Genomic DNA, 17228 nt, shown 5'->3' on the forward strand with positions numbered 1-17228 from the left:
AAATGCAAAATTTCCTTCTGGTCCTTCTTTCTCCAAATTCATGTCAGCTAGAATATTCTTTGAAGCACTTCAGTGGGCCAGTGGTTATGCTAAAAGAAGCAATGATTGACAACAGCCATCCACCATGAAATCAGCGCCCCAGTGTTTCATTGACTCTTCTAAACAGTTCAATTTTGGCCCATTGAAGAACCACAAACCCCCGGGTGAATTATCTCAATATTTTCAAGGCAGAATAAAATATTGTTTTAACTCTTTTTTTTTTTTTTTTTTTTTTTTTTTTTTTGCGGTACGTGGGCCTCTCACTGCTGTGGCCTCTCCCGTTGCGAAGCACAGGCTCCGGACACCGCACGTGGGACCTTCCTGGACCGGAGCACGAACCCGAGTCCGCTGCATCAGCAGGCGGACTCGCAACCACTGCGCCACCAGGGAAGCCCTGTTTGAACTCTTAAAATTGTCCACTAAGGCTATGAAGACCCAGAAGTTTTTCTCCCCTCTTTAATACCTTCTCAAGTAGGTTGGAAAGCCCATTTCAAACTATTTCTCTTATAATCACTTAAAATAAGTCTGAAGCATGTCAAAATTGGTCAGTCTAAGAAGTGACAGAGTATTTGAGTGACTTTAAAAACTATTACTAAATAAATTAAGGTGAATGTTTAAAATAAATAATCTCAAAAGGTTTTCTGAATTTTGCAGCAATAGGGTTTTTTCCCCCTTATTTGTATTCAACACCATAGAATCATGAAGACCAAAAAAAAAAAAAAAAAAAAAAATTACCACTTATATATACCCCCAATTATTTGCAGTTCCCAGTCTGTATTTAAAAGTAAACTAAAGAAACATATTTTTACTGCTGCTTTCAATTTTCCTTAATCACTGGTATTTGTTTTGCTTTAGTGCTTTGCTCTCTGACTTTCTGTGTGAGAGGTGCTTTATATATTCAATTTGCTGGTGAGCTATGAGATGAAAGGAGTCTTAATGGTGAGTTTGAAGACTGTGGATTTTTATTTCTTTTATTTTTTTACAGTTGAGACATATACAGTTTCACCCTTAATTATCTATGGCTTGTCCTGTCCATGGATCAGCAAAGATTATATAAAACATGATTGTACTAGGTAATTCTTCCAGAAAATTACACAATCAAATAGGTTGGGTGGCATTTGTTAAAACACATTTAGTACTTTATGTGAAATCTCTCCCTATACAGAGATATTCAGCATTATAATTCTTTGGTTTATAACTATATTTCACAAGATGTAAGTCTTGGAAGAATTGTAATTTTCCTTGACCCTCTTTAGAGCAATTCTGTTTACATCCCCCTGTGGTGTACTGAAGAGTCGCACAGTGTCCTCCTGGATTTTTTCTCAGCAATACTTAGCATTTGAAAAAAGGGTTTCTTAAAGATGGAAAGGACCATAACATTGCTCTGCAATTCCAGCCTCCCTTGGTTGTTACAGCCACAGTTCAAGTGTGCAGCTTGCAACTGCACGAAAGGATGACCTGAGGCTGAGCCTAGGGACTCTACCGCATTGTCCTAGAAAATTCTAACTTTGTACCCACGCTGCACTGTGATAAATAAATTGCGATCAGTGGATTACAGTCAATCAGCTTGCTCAGCATGGCCATGTTTGACATTTGATTCCTTTTCTAGGTCAGTTATGGAGAGTGGATGTTCATGATTTTGAAAGGGGTGATCACTTATTGAGTGCATACATATTCAAAACTTAAATTGTACATTTTGAGCACATGCAGTTTATTGTAGCTCACTTATATCTCAATAAAACTGTTTTAAAAAACAAGAGAAAAAGCAACAGTAATAAAGATAGTATGGTTTTGGCAGAAGGATAGATTAGTAGAACAGAATTGAAATTCAGAAAAAAGAACCACGTTTATAAGGTCAATTGATTTTCAACAAAGGTGCCAAAAAATTCAATGGGGAAAGGATCATCTTTTCAATAAATTGTGCTAGAATAACTGGATATCAAATAGAAAAAGTTACTCATGACACCTGACTAGAAATTTAATTAAAAGCCGATCATTGGGCTTCCCTGGTGGCGCAGTGGTTGAGAGTCCGTCTGCCAGTGCAGGGAACGCGGGTTCGTGCCCCGGTCCGGGAAGATCCCACATGCCGTGGAGCGGCTGGGCCCGTGAGCCATGGCCGCTGAGCCTGCGCGTCCGGAGCCTGTGCTCCGCAACGGGAGAGGCCACAACAGTGAGAGGCCCGCGTACAGCAAAAAAAAAAAAAAAGAAAAAGAAAAAGCCGATCATTGACCTAACATAGAGATCTAAAGGCATAAAACTGCTTTTAAAAAAAGGAAAAAATACTTGTGACCTACATATAGAAAGTATTCTTTACATAGGACACAAGAAGCATGAACCAATTAAAAACACTGATGAAATTTATTAAAATTAAAAACAGTTGCTGTTATCAAAAGATTTAACTAAGAAAATGATGAGGCAAACCACAGATTGGGAGAAAACATTTGTAGAACATATATCTGACAAAAGACATGCAGCCTGAATATATAAAGAACTTTTACAAATCAATAATAGGAAGATAAACTACCCAGTTGAAAAATCATAGAGGGATTCAAGGACAGACCATGACAGTAGCCCCATTCCTTCCAGGTCCTCCTTTTTTTACATCTAAAAAACCCTGGACATAACACAACAAACAAACATAGGAAGATTCTGAAAGGTGGAAAGATAACAGACTCTAGCTAGAGATCTTGGAACTTGAGAGAGGAGAGCAATGAGTTTTCTGGGTTTTCTTTTTGCCAACAGTGGAGAAGCCTGGAACTGCCCACAGGCATGGTGGGGAGAGGGCAGCTCCAAGAAAAGCCTGCTGCCCTTAGGTAAAGTACCAGGGAAAGGGCAGCCTAACATAAAATATCTTTTTCATAATACCTGCCCTACTTCAGGCAAACACTGTGGAAAAACTGCCCCACCCTCCTACTCTGGCTCCATAGTTTCAGCAGGAAAGAAGAATCTATTGTACGTACACACACACGCACACACACACACACCTACACACATACAAAGCAGGCGGGGACACTCTGATTCCCCAGCTTGAGTGGTATGTTGGTGGGACCAAGTAAGGAACTGGTCTTCAATCCTCTGCCCAGCAGAAGCAGGTCAGGCACCAATCCACCCTCCTGGGTAATGTCAGCTGAGCACAGCAAGGAGCCAATCCCCACCGTAAATCAGCAAGTGGAATTAGTAGAGTCAGGAGGCTGGTCTTCAACTAACAATCTAATTCCACATCCGCTATTCCTCTCTCTCTTTCCCCACACTTAGCAGTACTCCCCTGAGGAATGAAGGAAGCAATCCTGGTTAAAATTCAACTCTTTACTTGTTCTATTACTGTACTTACAGAGCCAAACAGGTCTGGAGAAAAATGTAAAATCATGCTATGCTGGCACTAAATACATGGCCAACCTCAAGTGAATCCTTACCATCATCCTTCAGGTGTACAGTATGCAATCATTCTCTCTCCTCCTCCTTCATATGACTGTTTCTAACCTTTTCCTTTCTTCTCAAACCTTCAATATCCCCTTCTCATAGCCAGTCTTACCTGTTCCCTCTGCTTCCTTTACTTAAAGGAAGAAAGAAAGAAAAAAGAGAGAGAGAGAGAGAGAGAGAAAGAAAGAAAGAAAGAAAGAGAAAGAAAGAAAGAAAGAAAGAAAGAAAGAAAGAAAGAAAGAAAGAAAGAAAGAAAGAAGGAAAGAGAAAGAAAGAAAGAAAGGAGGGAGGGAGGGAAGGAAGGAAGGAAGGGAGGGAGGGAGGGAGATGTATGGGAAATGCCATAGGATGACCCCCGGTGGGTCACACTCTTGGCAGATCCATGTCCCTGAGTATGGGAACAACCTGTGACCTGTCTCTACTGAAGAGAACATGGCAAAGATGATAGGATATCACCCCCTCCTTATGTTATATGGCAAAGGTGAAGGGATTTTGCAATGTAATTAAGTTCTCTAATCAGTTGCTTTTGAGTTAATCAAAGGGGAGATTATCCTGGTATCCTGGGTGGGCCTGATCTAATTAGGTAAGCCCTTCATATTTTAGTGATAAGTGTTCTAATATAGATCTATTAGTGTTTGTACAACTAAAACATTGACCAAAACTCATAAAACCATATTTTAAAATTTTTTATTTGATTTTAATTTTTATTTTACATTGGAGCATAGTTGAGTAACAGTGTTGTGTTAGTTTCAGGTGTACAACAAAGTGATTCAGTTGTACATGTATCTATTCTTTTTCAAATTCTTTTCCCATTTAGGTTATCACAGAATATTGAGCAGAGTTCCCTGTGCTATGCAGGAGGTCCTTGTTGGTTATCTATTTTAAATATAGTAGTCCATAAAACCATATTTTTAAATGGGTAAATTTTATTATATTCAATATTACTTCAATAATTTTTTAAGCTAATGTTAATGAAATGGAATAGGACCCTTTGGTCCTTGTCCCCCATGTCCTCTGCCTGCCCTTTGTCTGTGGAAAAACTTTAGCCAAAGAATGAATTTAATCAGAGAAGTAAGAAAATGCAGAAGCAAAGAAAATCAGTCAAACAGGACAAAACAATAATCATTTAGTCCCTAAGCATAGTCAAGGATCTTTAGCTCCTCCTCAAGGGCTGTAGATAATATTCTAAGCCACATCCTGTGAGCTGTCTTGTAGATACTGAAACCTGTGCCAGGTGGAAGAAGTTAACTACATGATGACCAGACTGTAGCCGTAATATAAGCTGCCACAATGCCAAGAATTGGACTCAAGGAAATGGGAACAAACTGACCCCGGAACTGAAGATTAACTGTACTTAAGACAATCAAGATGATGCTCGTCAGACCACTGTATGACCAATTTCAAGATGACTGTCCAAACTAACTGTACTGTTTCTACATGTAGTCCCCTCCTTCCGCCAATAAGAGCTCTTGCCCACTGGCTGTCAGTGGAGGGGAGTAAGCCTTTGGACGGGAGTCCGCCCTCCCCCTGCCCCAGTTTCAGGCATCCAAATTAAAGCAAACTTTCCTTTCCATCAAACTTGCCTCTTTATTGGCTTTTGAGCGGTGAGCAGCCAGACCCCACTTTCAGTAGCTGTAAGACACCCCCTTTGCAATGGGACTCCAGCAGCAGAATTTAGACCCAATGAAAGGTTGAGAGTTAGAGATTATTCCTCCAGAACTTGCAAACCATACTACTGGGATAGGTACTTATTTTTGATATTGTTTGTTAGGAGGAGACACTGGAAGCTTTATTCAAATGACACTAATTTCTTTGGTTTACCCATGCCATGGTCTAGGTATAACTTGAGTATTCCTGAGTTTTCCCATACTTTGAAAAGTGGAATAAATAAGTTTCAACTCTTTAACCATGTAATCTTTTCCAGGTTCAGGAGGCATATTCAATGAGGTATTATTTATGGCTTCTCTAGAGTCACAACAGAGTTGACTTGTTGCTGTAGAGACCATATGATTTGTAAAGCCTAAAATATTATCAGACGCTTTACAGAAAAGTTTGTCAACTTCTGCTTTAGAGAAAAGAGAACACATTCTTCCTATATCTATTCTAAATAGAAAGGAAACATAGATAATGAAACTGATTAGACATAGCTGATGTGTATGCGCTTATTAAGAAAGCTAAGAACAGAAATGTAGATGGCCAACAGGCATATGAAAAGATGCTCAACATCGCTAATCATCAAGGAAATGCAAATCAAAACCACAATGAGATATCACCTCACACCTGTCAGAATGGCTATCATCAAACAGAACACAAATAAATGTTGGTGAGGGTGTGGAGAAAAGGGAACCCTTGTGCACTGCAGGTGGGAATGTAAGTTGGTACAGCCACTGTAGAAAACAGTATGGAGGTTTCTCAAAAAACTAAAAATAGAACTACCATGTGACCCAGCAATCCCACTCCTGAGTATATACCTGAAAAAAAAAAAAAACCCACTAATTTGAAAAGATTCATGTACCCCAATATTCATGGCAGCATTATTTACAGTTGTCAAGATATGGAAACAACCTAAGTGTCCATCAACAGAGGAATGAATAAGGGAGATGTGATAACACACACACACACACACACACACACACACACACACACACAATGGAATACTACTCAGCCATAAAAAAGAATGAAACTTTGCCATTTGCAGCAACATGGATGGGCTTGGAGGGTATTTTGTCAAGTGAAATAAGTCAGATACAGGAACACAAATACTGTATGATATCACTTATATGTAGAATCTAAAAAATACAGCAAACTAATGAATATGACAGAAAAGAAGCAGACTCACAGATATAGAGAACAAACTAGTGCTTGTGGGGTTGGGGGAATATAGGGGTAGGGGAGTGGGAGGTATAAACTACTGAGTGTAAGATAGGCTCAAGGATGAGTTGTACAACTTGGGGAACATAGCCAATATTTTGTAATAACTATAAATGGAGAGTAACCTTTAAAAATTGTATAAAAAATTTTTAAATGAAATTAAAAAAAGAAAGCTGATAAACAACATTTGCAAAATCTAGTTCAGCTAACATGCTGCTAAGTTGTAACTTATATTTATTAAAATCATTAAAATTAGCAATTGTTATATTAAGTAACTCAATGGTAATTTTATTTTTGTTTTGGTATCCCAGGTTTTATTGGATCATGAGCCTAAATGCAACTGTTGTCTTTCTGGGACTGTCTTCCTGGTCTTACTTAATCCTTTTATGTCTACACTTATGGCTCTGATAACCCTTTGTATGATGCACTATAACCTGATTTATCAGCCAGGAAAATGTAAGCAAATAACACTTTACATGGATTTATTTGGTTCCTATGGTTTTCTCAACACATCTTCTTCCTCTTGGATCCCCTATAACTTCTCTTTCAACTCAGAAAATTTGCAGAGTCTGTCAGTTATTATACTTGAGAGCAACAGATTCTTCAAGAATATCAATAATCTCTATCTTCTTGGATCAAATTGTTCCATGTTTGGGCAGTGAGGTACTCTTCATGTTGGGCCTGAGTCCTTCAGACAAGCCTGTGTTGTCTTTGAATGCTTCCTTGCTTTCTGGTATGCCAAGATATTCTATGGTCATCATTCTCTTCCCTGAACTTTGAATCATCTCTTTCTTAAAGAACTGTTTCCTTTTCTTGTATATATACTGGTATTTAGAGACTACAGTCTTGGTGATGGAGATGCTCATCGCTACTTAGTCCATCATGGTTTCTAGGTCTTTCAATGCTCAGACCTAGAAAATGTCCTTTTCTTTTTCTCTAAGATAACATACATTTTGGACTATACGAACACCATAATCAAAACTGGAACTACAGGATTTTTCCTTAACCTTATCAAACTCAAGTCTTTTTCTACTTCTTCCCATGCCAAAATCCCAGTTCACAATGATTACTGACAGTCTCAAAATTCTTCTTAGTTTTTTTCTTTATGTTATAATCCCTAGGAATGTACACTAAGATGATTATGTTCTAAAGTCACTTGGTATAGTTCCTCTCTGTTTGGTTATGCCACTAACTTTAAATACAATTAAGTGCATTTGTTCGATTGGTGAGGTTAGTTTTTTTTTTAGTTGTTGATAGAGTGTAATATGATTCTTATTTTGTGTTAAGCACTTTACATCCTGTATCTCATTTCATACCATATCAACAATAGGAAATAGTGTTAAAATTCACTTTTTGCATGTAAAGATTTAGACAATAGTTACTAAAATCTGGACCCAGACCATTCCTAATAAATTGGGAAAAAGCACAGAATCTTAGTAGCTCTGAACCCACAAGTCTCCTATCCAAAGTATTTCTATATTATATTATACTCAGTCTAGCCCACTCAAAGCTAAATGTGAAAACTGTTAAATAGCTCATATAACCCTGTCATAAGCATATATTGTTTAACATCCAGCACTGATCCCCCTTAAATCACAGTAACAATACTTCCTGTATCTTTGAAGGACCCACAGGTCTTTGGAGACCTTATTGAGCTACACTGTGAAGCCTTGCCTGTTGGACTTTTTAATTACATATCTGCATACATCAGGTTTTTCTTTCTTCCAGTTTTAGTGAGATATAATTGGCATACAGCATTATATAAATTTAAAGTGCACAACATAATGATCTGACTTCCATACGTTATGAAATGATCACCACAAGTTTAGTGATGGTCCATGACCTCATACAGATACAAACTACATGAAAAAAATTTAAAAAAATTTTTCCTTGTGATGAGAACTCTTAGGATTGACTCTCTTAACAACTTTCATCTATAACATACAGTTGTGTTCATTATATTAATCATGTTGTACATTACATCCCTTGTACTTATTTATCTTATAACTGGAAGTTTATACCTTTTGACCATTTCTGTCACCATACAAAGATATTACATTGCTACTGACTACATTGTCCACACTGTATATTTCATCCCTGTGACTCATTGATTTTGTAACTGGAAGTTTATACCTCTTAATTTCCTTCATCTATTTCATTCATTCTTTAAAAATCCTGAGGTGTTTTTAAAATTTGAAAATTTTAAATACTTGGAAGCATTTTAAAAATTTTATTTTGCTTTAAATCTTAAATAATTTTATGGATCTAAAATTCATGCACAAACAAGGTCTACTTGTATTCCTATATCCCCTCTATTCCTTTAGGTGTCCTTTTACATATTTTTAAAGAATCATCCTTCCATTTTTTAAATAAAGAAAAATACTAAAATTGTATATATGTGTATATATCTCTATGTATATGTATGTATTTCCCCCCTTCTCCTATAAACAGTAGCATTTTATTCACACTTTTCTCACCTGCTTTTTTCATTTAATATAACCTAGGAATTGCTTCATAACTGTATATAACAATATTCCTCATTCTTTTTCTAGCTGGATAGTACTCCATTGTTTATTTTACCAGTCTTATATTGATGGATGTTTGGTTCGTTTCTTTACTTCTGCCACATTAAATAGGTTCTAAAGAATAGCTTGGTGCATACGTCTCTTAGCATTTTTTCCCCAGCAGATCTTTAGGATAGATTCCTACAAATTGGATTACTAAATCAAAAAGTAAATCCACAGATAATTTTGCTATATATCGCCAAATTCCCTTCTGTAGTGGTTGTACCATATTGTATTTCCACCAAAAATGTATGACAATGACTATTTCCCTACAATCTCTCCAATTTTTTTCAATTTTTAGATTTCTATACACTGAAGATATTAATTCTTTGTTTACGATAAAAGTTGCGAATATTATTCCCATCTGTCATATATCTTTTAATTTTGCTTCTTGTGTTGTTATCCATGCACAACACTTATTGTTTGTTTATTTGTTTTGTCTTTTGTGTGGTTTTTGTTTGTAATCAAATTTATCAATCTTCTCCCTTATTGCTTCTAGATTTTGATTCATGGTGAAAAAGTTTTCCTCATTCCCAGATTATAAAGGAATTCATTCATATTTTCTTTTGGTATATATATATACCTTTACATCTGTGACCCATTTGGAAATTATATTAGAATAAGTTTTATGAGTGAACTCAATTTTATCTTTTTCCCATATGACTGTCACATTATCCAACCTCACTCATTAAAAAGTTTGTATTTTCCCCGCTAATCTGAGATGCCACCTCCTTTGTATATGGCTACTTGCACTTCTAGAGTTTCTATTCTGTCCCTTTGGTTAGTCAGTCTACCTGTATTCATATTCATCTATCTTGTTTAACTCTGACCTTAATTTCTAAATAACACATTTTACTTTTGGTAGTACTTTGACTGCTACCACTGTTTCTACCACTTACCTATACAACTACCAGTAACAGCAGTGCAATAAGTTATATTTTTAAAAATTCACTGTTGTTACTTCATTTCTCCACATACCAGTGAGGTGGGCAAGAAGGGCCCCATATTTCCTTTTACAGACTAGACTCCATGTCCTATGCCCCTGCTCCTGTACCATCCTGAGCTATCTTTTTTTTTTTTTTTTTTGCTTTATGCGGGCCTCTCACTGTTGTAGCCTCTCCCATTGCGGAGCACAGGCTCCGGACGCGCAGGCTCAGCGGCCATGGCGCACGGGCCCAGCCGCTCCGCGGCATGTGGGATCTTCCCGGACTGGGGCACGAACCCGTGTCCCCTGCATCGGCAGGCAGACTCTCAACCACTGCGCCACCAGGGAAGCCCCCTGAGCTATCTTTACCATTTCACCTACCGTGTTGTGTTGAAATCATCTATTTCTGAATATAGTTAGAAATTCCTGTGTTGTGTACATACTTGGAATATGGTAAATGCTCAGTGTTTGTTATTGTTAAACTGAGTACAAAAAATGAGACATACTTGAATTAAATGACTTGCCCAAGGTGTCACAGGCAGTGGCTGAAGTGGAACCAGAACCCAGGCCTACCTTTTCTCAGGCTAGAGCTCGTTTTATTACACCACATACTGAAGCAGTGAAACAGGGAAAACATCATCCCCAGAAGCCTCTGCTTTGTTCCTCAGAGCTCTGTGCTCTGTGGATCACAGCCAGGCAGTACACAGGCTCCTGGTAGTCTGTGGAATGGGTTCATTATGCAAAAAGGGTCTGAGAGATCCTCTCTGTCAGCCCCAAAAAGGCAAAAAAGAGGAATAAATAAACTTACCAAAAGACCACTTTGACGTATTCTAAAGTGTGTAATTATCAAATAATTCTGATTTTTTGTGACTAATTATGTATACATAATTTTCATATTCAAATTTTCTAAATAACTATTTGGCATCCAACCATTTCCTTCCTAATCTCCTATTTGAAAATATATTCATCTGAAGAAAGAACTACAATTCTTCAAGTAATACAAATCTATCTGAACACCTCTGTTTACTGCCAGCCTACTCTAGTCCATATGTTACATATTTTAACATGTGGTAAGGTAACCTTCCTTTGGACATTTACAAGAAAGAAACTGCATTAGCTGCTAGTAAAATTATAATATAAAATGTTCACCAGTGGTTTACTTTACACAATACTATATCAAATGAATATTCTGGAGTTGTTTTGCTTTGTTTTGTTTTCTATTTCCAAGTTATACGATCACCCAATTATGATGAAGTAAAACTCTGTCTTGCCTCTAGAAAAGTATATAATCCTTATTTTGGCTTCTTCCTCTCTGATGACTAAATTGGAAATTCCTCAAAGCTGTAATTCAAAGCCATAGGTGACCTTAAAGAAATGATTTTTTATATGCTACCTTTTATTTTAAGGTAACTTTTCAAATGTGGACCATGCGTTCCATTATGTTTAGCTGTCAAGCATGGCCTTCATTTGCATTTCTTCCCACTGCTATAATTTTGAGAACTGGCAGGTGACCAAAGAAGAAAAAAATGTGCATCTACCATCTACAGGGCAATGTAGGCTTTTTTTATTATAATTAGGTAGCATAGATATTCATGATTAGATCAAGGTCAGAGGAGCAGAACGTCAGAGCTAAGAACTTAAAGGTACAAAGAATAGAAATATTGCTTTCTAAAGTATTTCTTTTTTAAATAGTAGTGGCTACAATCTTTAAGTTTTTCAACAAAGCTTTTAAAATAGCTCATCTATTTTATTTTAAGATGTGCACGCCTGGTGTGTTTGCCATGCACGTTTAAACTGGAGCTTGAAGTTTCACTTCAGGTTTTTTTTTCAGCTTCCCATTTCTGCTCCTGGTGCAGAAAACCAATCTGGGGATTATAATGACAACGGATTTTTCTTTTTAAGGCTGAGTCTACAAGACACACAAAATTATTTGTACAGAAGGCATGAGTTTTCTATTAAGTCTAATAGATTAATCCAGGAAGGTGGTGTGATGTTTAGATGTAGAGGTTTTCACGGGGACATCCCTCCTAACACTCGGGATAACTACCTTTGGATGGGACAATGGGCGCTCCCTTTGGGTAGACAGATTACCATATAGCTCCTTTTCTTGACCGCTCTAACTTACTGGCTCCCTCTCAGTCCATCTGATCAATTTAGGTTTATTACTTCCTCTTCTCTCTGACTTACAACCCATGTAGTTCATTGTCCGCTCTTGGGTACCTTTTCTCCTCTCACAGTCTCCTAATGGGGAGCCCTCCGATTTATTCTAGGGACCCCACTCTTCTCACCCTCTTTCCTTAAGTAACCTCTAGTCCCACAGCTTTTAATGCCAACTATACACCAAACGCTCAATTTCATTTGACCTCTCTCCTCACCTTGAAACTCATATATCCGACTTCCTAGTCAACATTTTGATTTTGTTACCTAGCAGTCATCTCAAATTTAACCTGACCAAAACTCAACTCTTGATTCACCCAACTGCAAACGGATTCCATTCTTGTCTTCTCCATCTTCATGTAAGTCACCGAAACCCAGTGGTTTAAGGGGAAGGAAAGTAGCATCCTCAAATCTTCTCATTTCTTCAACCTCTCCCCACATTGGAAGATCCTATTGATTCTCTAACAACACATCCCATTCTGTTCACTTCTCTTCTTGCTGTTTTATGTCCAAGTCATCACGACTTCTTACCTGTATTCCAGCTTCCTCTCTTGTTCCTTAAAATCCATTATGCATACAACTACTAGAGTTCCAGAGTAACTTTTTAAAAATATACATCATATGTCCACTCTGCATAAAATTTCTTAATGGTTTCCCATAACATGGAGAATAAACTCCAAGCTCCTTACTTTTGGCCTGTAAAGTCTGACCCTAATCAAATCTTAGACCTCATCTCCTTCCAACATTCTACCTGAGCTACTGCCTCATTGGCCTTTCCTGTTCCTGAGCTTCTCCCTTCTCATTTCTACTTCATGACATGCCTGATATATGCTTCCTCCAGGTCTTTTTGCCTATTTCCAGTCTATTCAATCCTCAGTTCAAATTTCAACTCTTTAGGTGTCCTCTACACCCTACCCACAATCAATCTCTATCTTATCACCTCATTTTGTTTTCATCATTGAACTCACCTAATATTTCCCTGCTTGTTTAGTGTCTTCTCAGGGATCTCTAGATCTTGTTCACTACTATATTGTTAAGGCCTAGAAAAGTCCCTGACACATAGTAGGTACGTAATAAATACGTTAAATGAATGAATGATTGCATTCACATTTGTTTGGCATCAATTATGCACACTTGGAGGGCTAAAATTTTAGACCTCATTCATACCTAATCATTTCTTGTTCTTAACCATTTTGTTTTTGCTGCTTCATATCACCATATCAGGTACAATTTTACTTGTTTAAATAAATTAATTTTTCAAAGTGTGTATTCAAGGCAGTGCTACTCAAAACTTGGTCCATGGGGTAGTGCTGATCATAAACTGTTTGTTACTGGTGTGCAACATAGAAAATAAAGACACTGAGAGAAAACATGTAGAAATATTATGGAAAGTTACATCATATGTCTGTTGAATCTAATAATCAAAAGATCAGGTTTTATATGTTGTATCTTTGTTTTTATTTTATTTTTTAGGTATTCCATTTTATCGTATTTCACAAATGTATTGACCATGATAGTTGAGAGTTTTTTTAAAAAAAACTTATCTTTTAACACAGCTAGTTTCAGAAGCGCTAATCCGAACTACCTTTGATATGATACTACCTACTATGATAGTGGTATTTAACTACTTAATAAAACTGGAGGTATCAACTTATCATGCATAAAAGCAGATCCAAATTTATCTTGTGACAAATAGTGATTTGTTTATATGGAAAAGAACTAGTGGGTTTAAAACATATTACATTCAATAAAGTCCTGAATTTAAAACATAGGAAGGAAATTGGGGAGAATATCTCTTGAAATAACCCTTCATCCTGCAAATAGTTATTGTTTAATAATGAAGTCTTTTTGAAAGCACAGAGGAAGTTGGATCAATGCCAGTAATGACCCTCCTGTCTACATGGCATTGTTTCGCAAGAGTTGAGCAGAGAACAGGTTGATGAGCAACAGAGATAAGACGAGAAGGAAATGTCAGGAAGTTAAGCCTCCTAGCCCAGACCTGTTCAAATTCAGTCTCTAGACTGTTCATCAAGACATTCTCAGTTTTCATCTTACCAAAATCTTAAGTAAACTAATTGAAACAGCTGGGAATAGTCTCCTAATAGAGAAGTTCTTTCTCCAGTAGTAAAGAGATGTCCCAATGACTTCCTTGTTAAGAGACACAGACCTTGGTCACTCACAGGTGAGTCTGTTCTCTTGGCCTTCTCAGTTCTGGTCTGGCCACAGTGACTAAGAGGCAGTAGTGACTGTAGGTATGAGCCTATCTCCTGCCAGCAATTATCCCGACCTACTTCCACTTGACCTCAACACACTTCACAGAGGCCTCTGCTGTAATCACTCTTGGTCACTACCAATTTGGGCTGGATTGGATTCAGTGACTTAGAGGTGAAAGGCTCCATATTCCATTACCAGGCTCCCAGCTTCCTCAATTAATCAAAGACTGACATAATAGGTCTATTACAACTCTTAAATAAAAGACCAGATCAAATCACTATCATCACTCTATAACCATAAAAAGAAATATTAATAAATACCCTTTATTTAAATATAAAACCCAATACCCTGTGGCATTTAAATGAACTTGGTTAGAAGGCATTTCACCTAGCATTTTACTATAGGAAACTTGAACATAATTAAAATGATGATCAAACTATTATCTGAGTTTCTACAGCAGCTTTCTTTGGAGAAACTCCAACATTTTTATATTTATTTTATCGTTTATCCTGCAGCCATGGTTTGGTGTCTTGGTAATTTGTGAAAGGGTTTATCTGGTCAAAAGGAGTGCTATGAAAAGTTGTATCATGATTGGCACAGCTGAACTGCTAACCAAACCGGGATCTCTTATCTGTCATTGTATCAGGAAGTCCTAATGGAGTCGAAGAAAAGGTGAAATCTGAAAGATCATAAAAGAAGCAACAATGAGATTGCAAATCACTAGCAGTAAGTGATTGCAAACATCTAAAGCAATAAAATACTGCTGATGCTAAAGCAACAGCCATATAAACCCAGAGGAAACTACTGGAAAAGTCAAAAGCCAACTAATCTAATCTGAACTTTTAGTGACACTATCAACATACATAAAGTCATTTGAAGAGTTCAAAGTTTAACCTTATGTCTGAAATTCAAGGATAAAGTCAAAGCAGAGAAAATATTTCCTTTCATCTACATGTCAAGATAAGAGACCGCCTCCTACCTAACACGGAAAGTGCGGATTATTTATATGGCAATTTATATTAAAAACTAGTACTAGTTCTTTGTGTTAAGGCTGTAAATGAAACTTCAGGTTGTCTTAGTCATTAATGTGTTCAAGTTAGAGGCTTCTGAGAGCCTCTGAAATCTTTTACTTTGGTGCTTTATTTTGTCACCTTTCTTCCCTTTTTAATATGCTTCCACTGATCTTAGCTTTTTCATTTTTTACATCATCTGTCAGGCACCACCTTGGGCTGGTCACCAGGCTGCCAGAGCCCTTGTCAGAAGCTTACTCCTTTGAATTCAACCCCTTGGGTGCTAAAATCTTCTCAATCACTTTACTGCCTTTCATCCTTACAACTGCCATCTTTCTGATTGACATTGTGGAAACTTGAAGAACAGTTCCTTTACTAATATGTAATATTTCCAATTGCTTGCAGGTTGCTCCCTCCTGACAACCTTTGGGGTGTTTGTTAATGCACTAAAAACATGCTGTCTGCAGTATTGCCACCTTGGTGGAGGTGTGACAAGCTGGTTAGACCATGCCAAGGAAAAAAATGGCGGCCGCTACAGTGAGCTCCATGTGGAAGACACAAAATTTTTCTTCACCCTTCTCCCTCTCTTCATTTTTCAGCTCCTCTACAGAATGTGCCTTATGCAGGTGAGGAAAGGTAATTAATACTACCCCTAGCAACAACCAAATGACTGCATGTTAACATAACAAGTGAACATTTCTTTTCACCCCAACAAGTGCTTCCCATATACTTCATTAGGCTGTTATCATATAAATACATTACAGGCTCTAATTTTAAAAGCTAAGTGGGGTCAGACAGAGGCATACCTGAGGAGGACCTGGGTGTAATGTTTCTCCTATAGAACTATGAATGTCTGTCAGTAGGTGCAGACAATACTTCAGAGAATTTGTCATAAGGCCTAAGAGTAATGCACAAATATGAGATCTATGGATAATTACCCAACTACTCCCTTCCAAAGGTTTTGCCTTCCTCCTTGACCAAGCCTTTAAAAACTGGTACTAGCAAGTAGCTAAAATGGCTGATTTGAGTACCACCCCCCACTGTACTCTTAAGTATAAATACTAATCAGCAAACGATTCTTTCCCTACCAATTCTTAGTTCCCTTGGTGAATCAGTCCCTATGCTATGAGGAAATCAAGGGAAAAATACTAAGTCCAAAGTACTGTTTATAAGTATATGTGATTTTAATACAATTTTAATGTAGTAATGGTCAAAGAGTCACTTACTTATGAAGAGATATAAATGATTATAAAAGTCTTTGAAGAAATTTGGGACTCTGCATTACTAACCTCTACCTTGGAATTAGATGGCTAATGAGTGAGCTATATTCTTAAATCATAGAATAATAGAGCTGGGAAAAAACTTAGAGATTAACTTATTCAACTACTTCATTTGTTGAAGAGGAAACTGAGGCTCAGAAAAATTAAGTGATTTTGAAGGGGATAAGGAGGTCATACAGTGAATAGTAGTGAAGGAAAAGCAGAATCTACCTTCTTATTCTTAGTACAATGCTTGCTTCTCTAAACCAGGGGTCAGCAAATTATTGCCTGCAGGCCAAATCAGCCCACTGCCTTTTTCATATGTCCTGCAAGGTAAGAAGGTTTTTACATTTTTCTATGGTTTAAAAAAATCAAAAGAAGAAAAATGTTTTGTAGCAAAAGACAATTATATGAAATTCAAAATTCAGTGTCCGTACCCACAGACATAGAAAACAAATTTATGATTACCAAAGGGGAAGGTGGGGGTGGGGAGGATAAATTAGGAGTTTGGTATATACACTACTATATATAAAATAGGTAACCGACAAGGACCTACTGTATAGCACAAGGAACTATACTCAATATTTTGTAATAGCTTTAAGGGAAAAGAATCTGAAAAAGAATATATATATATATACACACACACATATATATATATATACACATATATATATATATATATGAATATATGAATCACTTTGTGGCACACCTGAAACTAACACAACAATGTAAATCAACTATACTTCAATTAAAAAAAAGAAAGTAGCCC

General features: G+C 37.1%; 1 protein-coding gene across 1 annotated transcript in view; it reads left to right on the top strand.

Annotated features, from left to right (window-relative positions):
* Positions 1 to 17228, top strand: part of SLC15A5 (solute carrier family 15 member 5) — a 90105-nt gene that overhangs the window by 16330 nt on the left and 56547 nt on the right. Inside the window, 3 exon segments of the mRNA XM_019937020.2 lie at positions 6642 to 6691; positions 6694 to 6786; positions 15606 to 15826. Of these exon segments, the coding sequence (XP_019792579.2) occupies positions 6642 to 6691; positions 6694 to 6786; positions 15606 to 15826 (364 nt within the window).

This window comes from Tursiops truncatus, chromosome 11, assembly GCF_011762595.2.
Source record: "Tursiops truncatus isolate mTurTru1 chromosome 11, mTurTru1.mat.Y, whole genome shotgun sequence".
NCBI lineage: Eukaryota > Metazoa > Chordata > Mammalia > Artiodactyla > Delphinidae > Tursiops > Tursiops truncatus.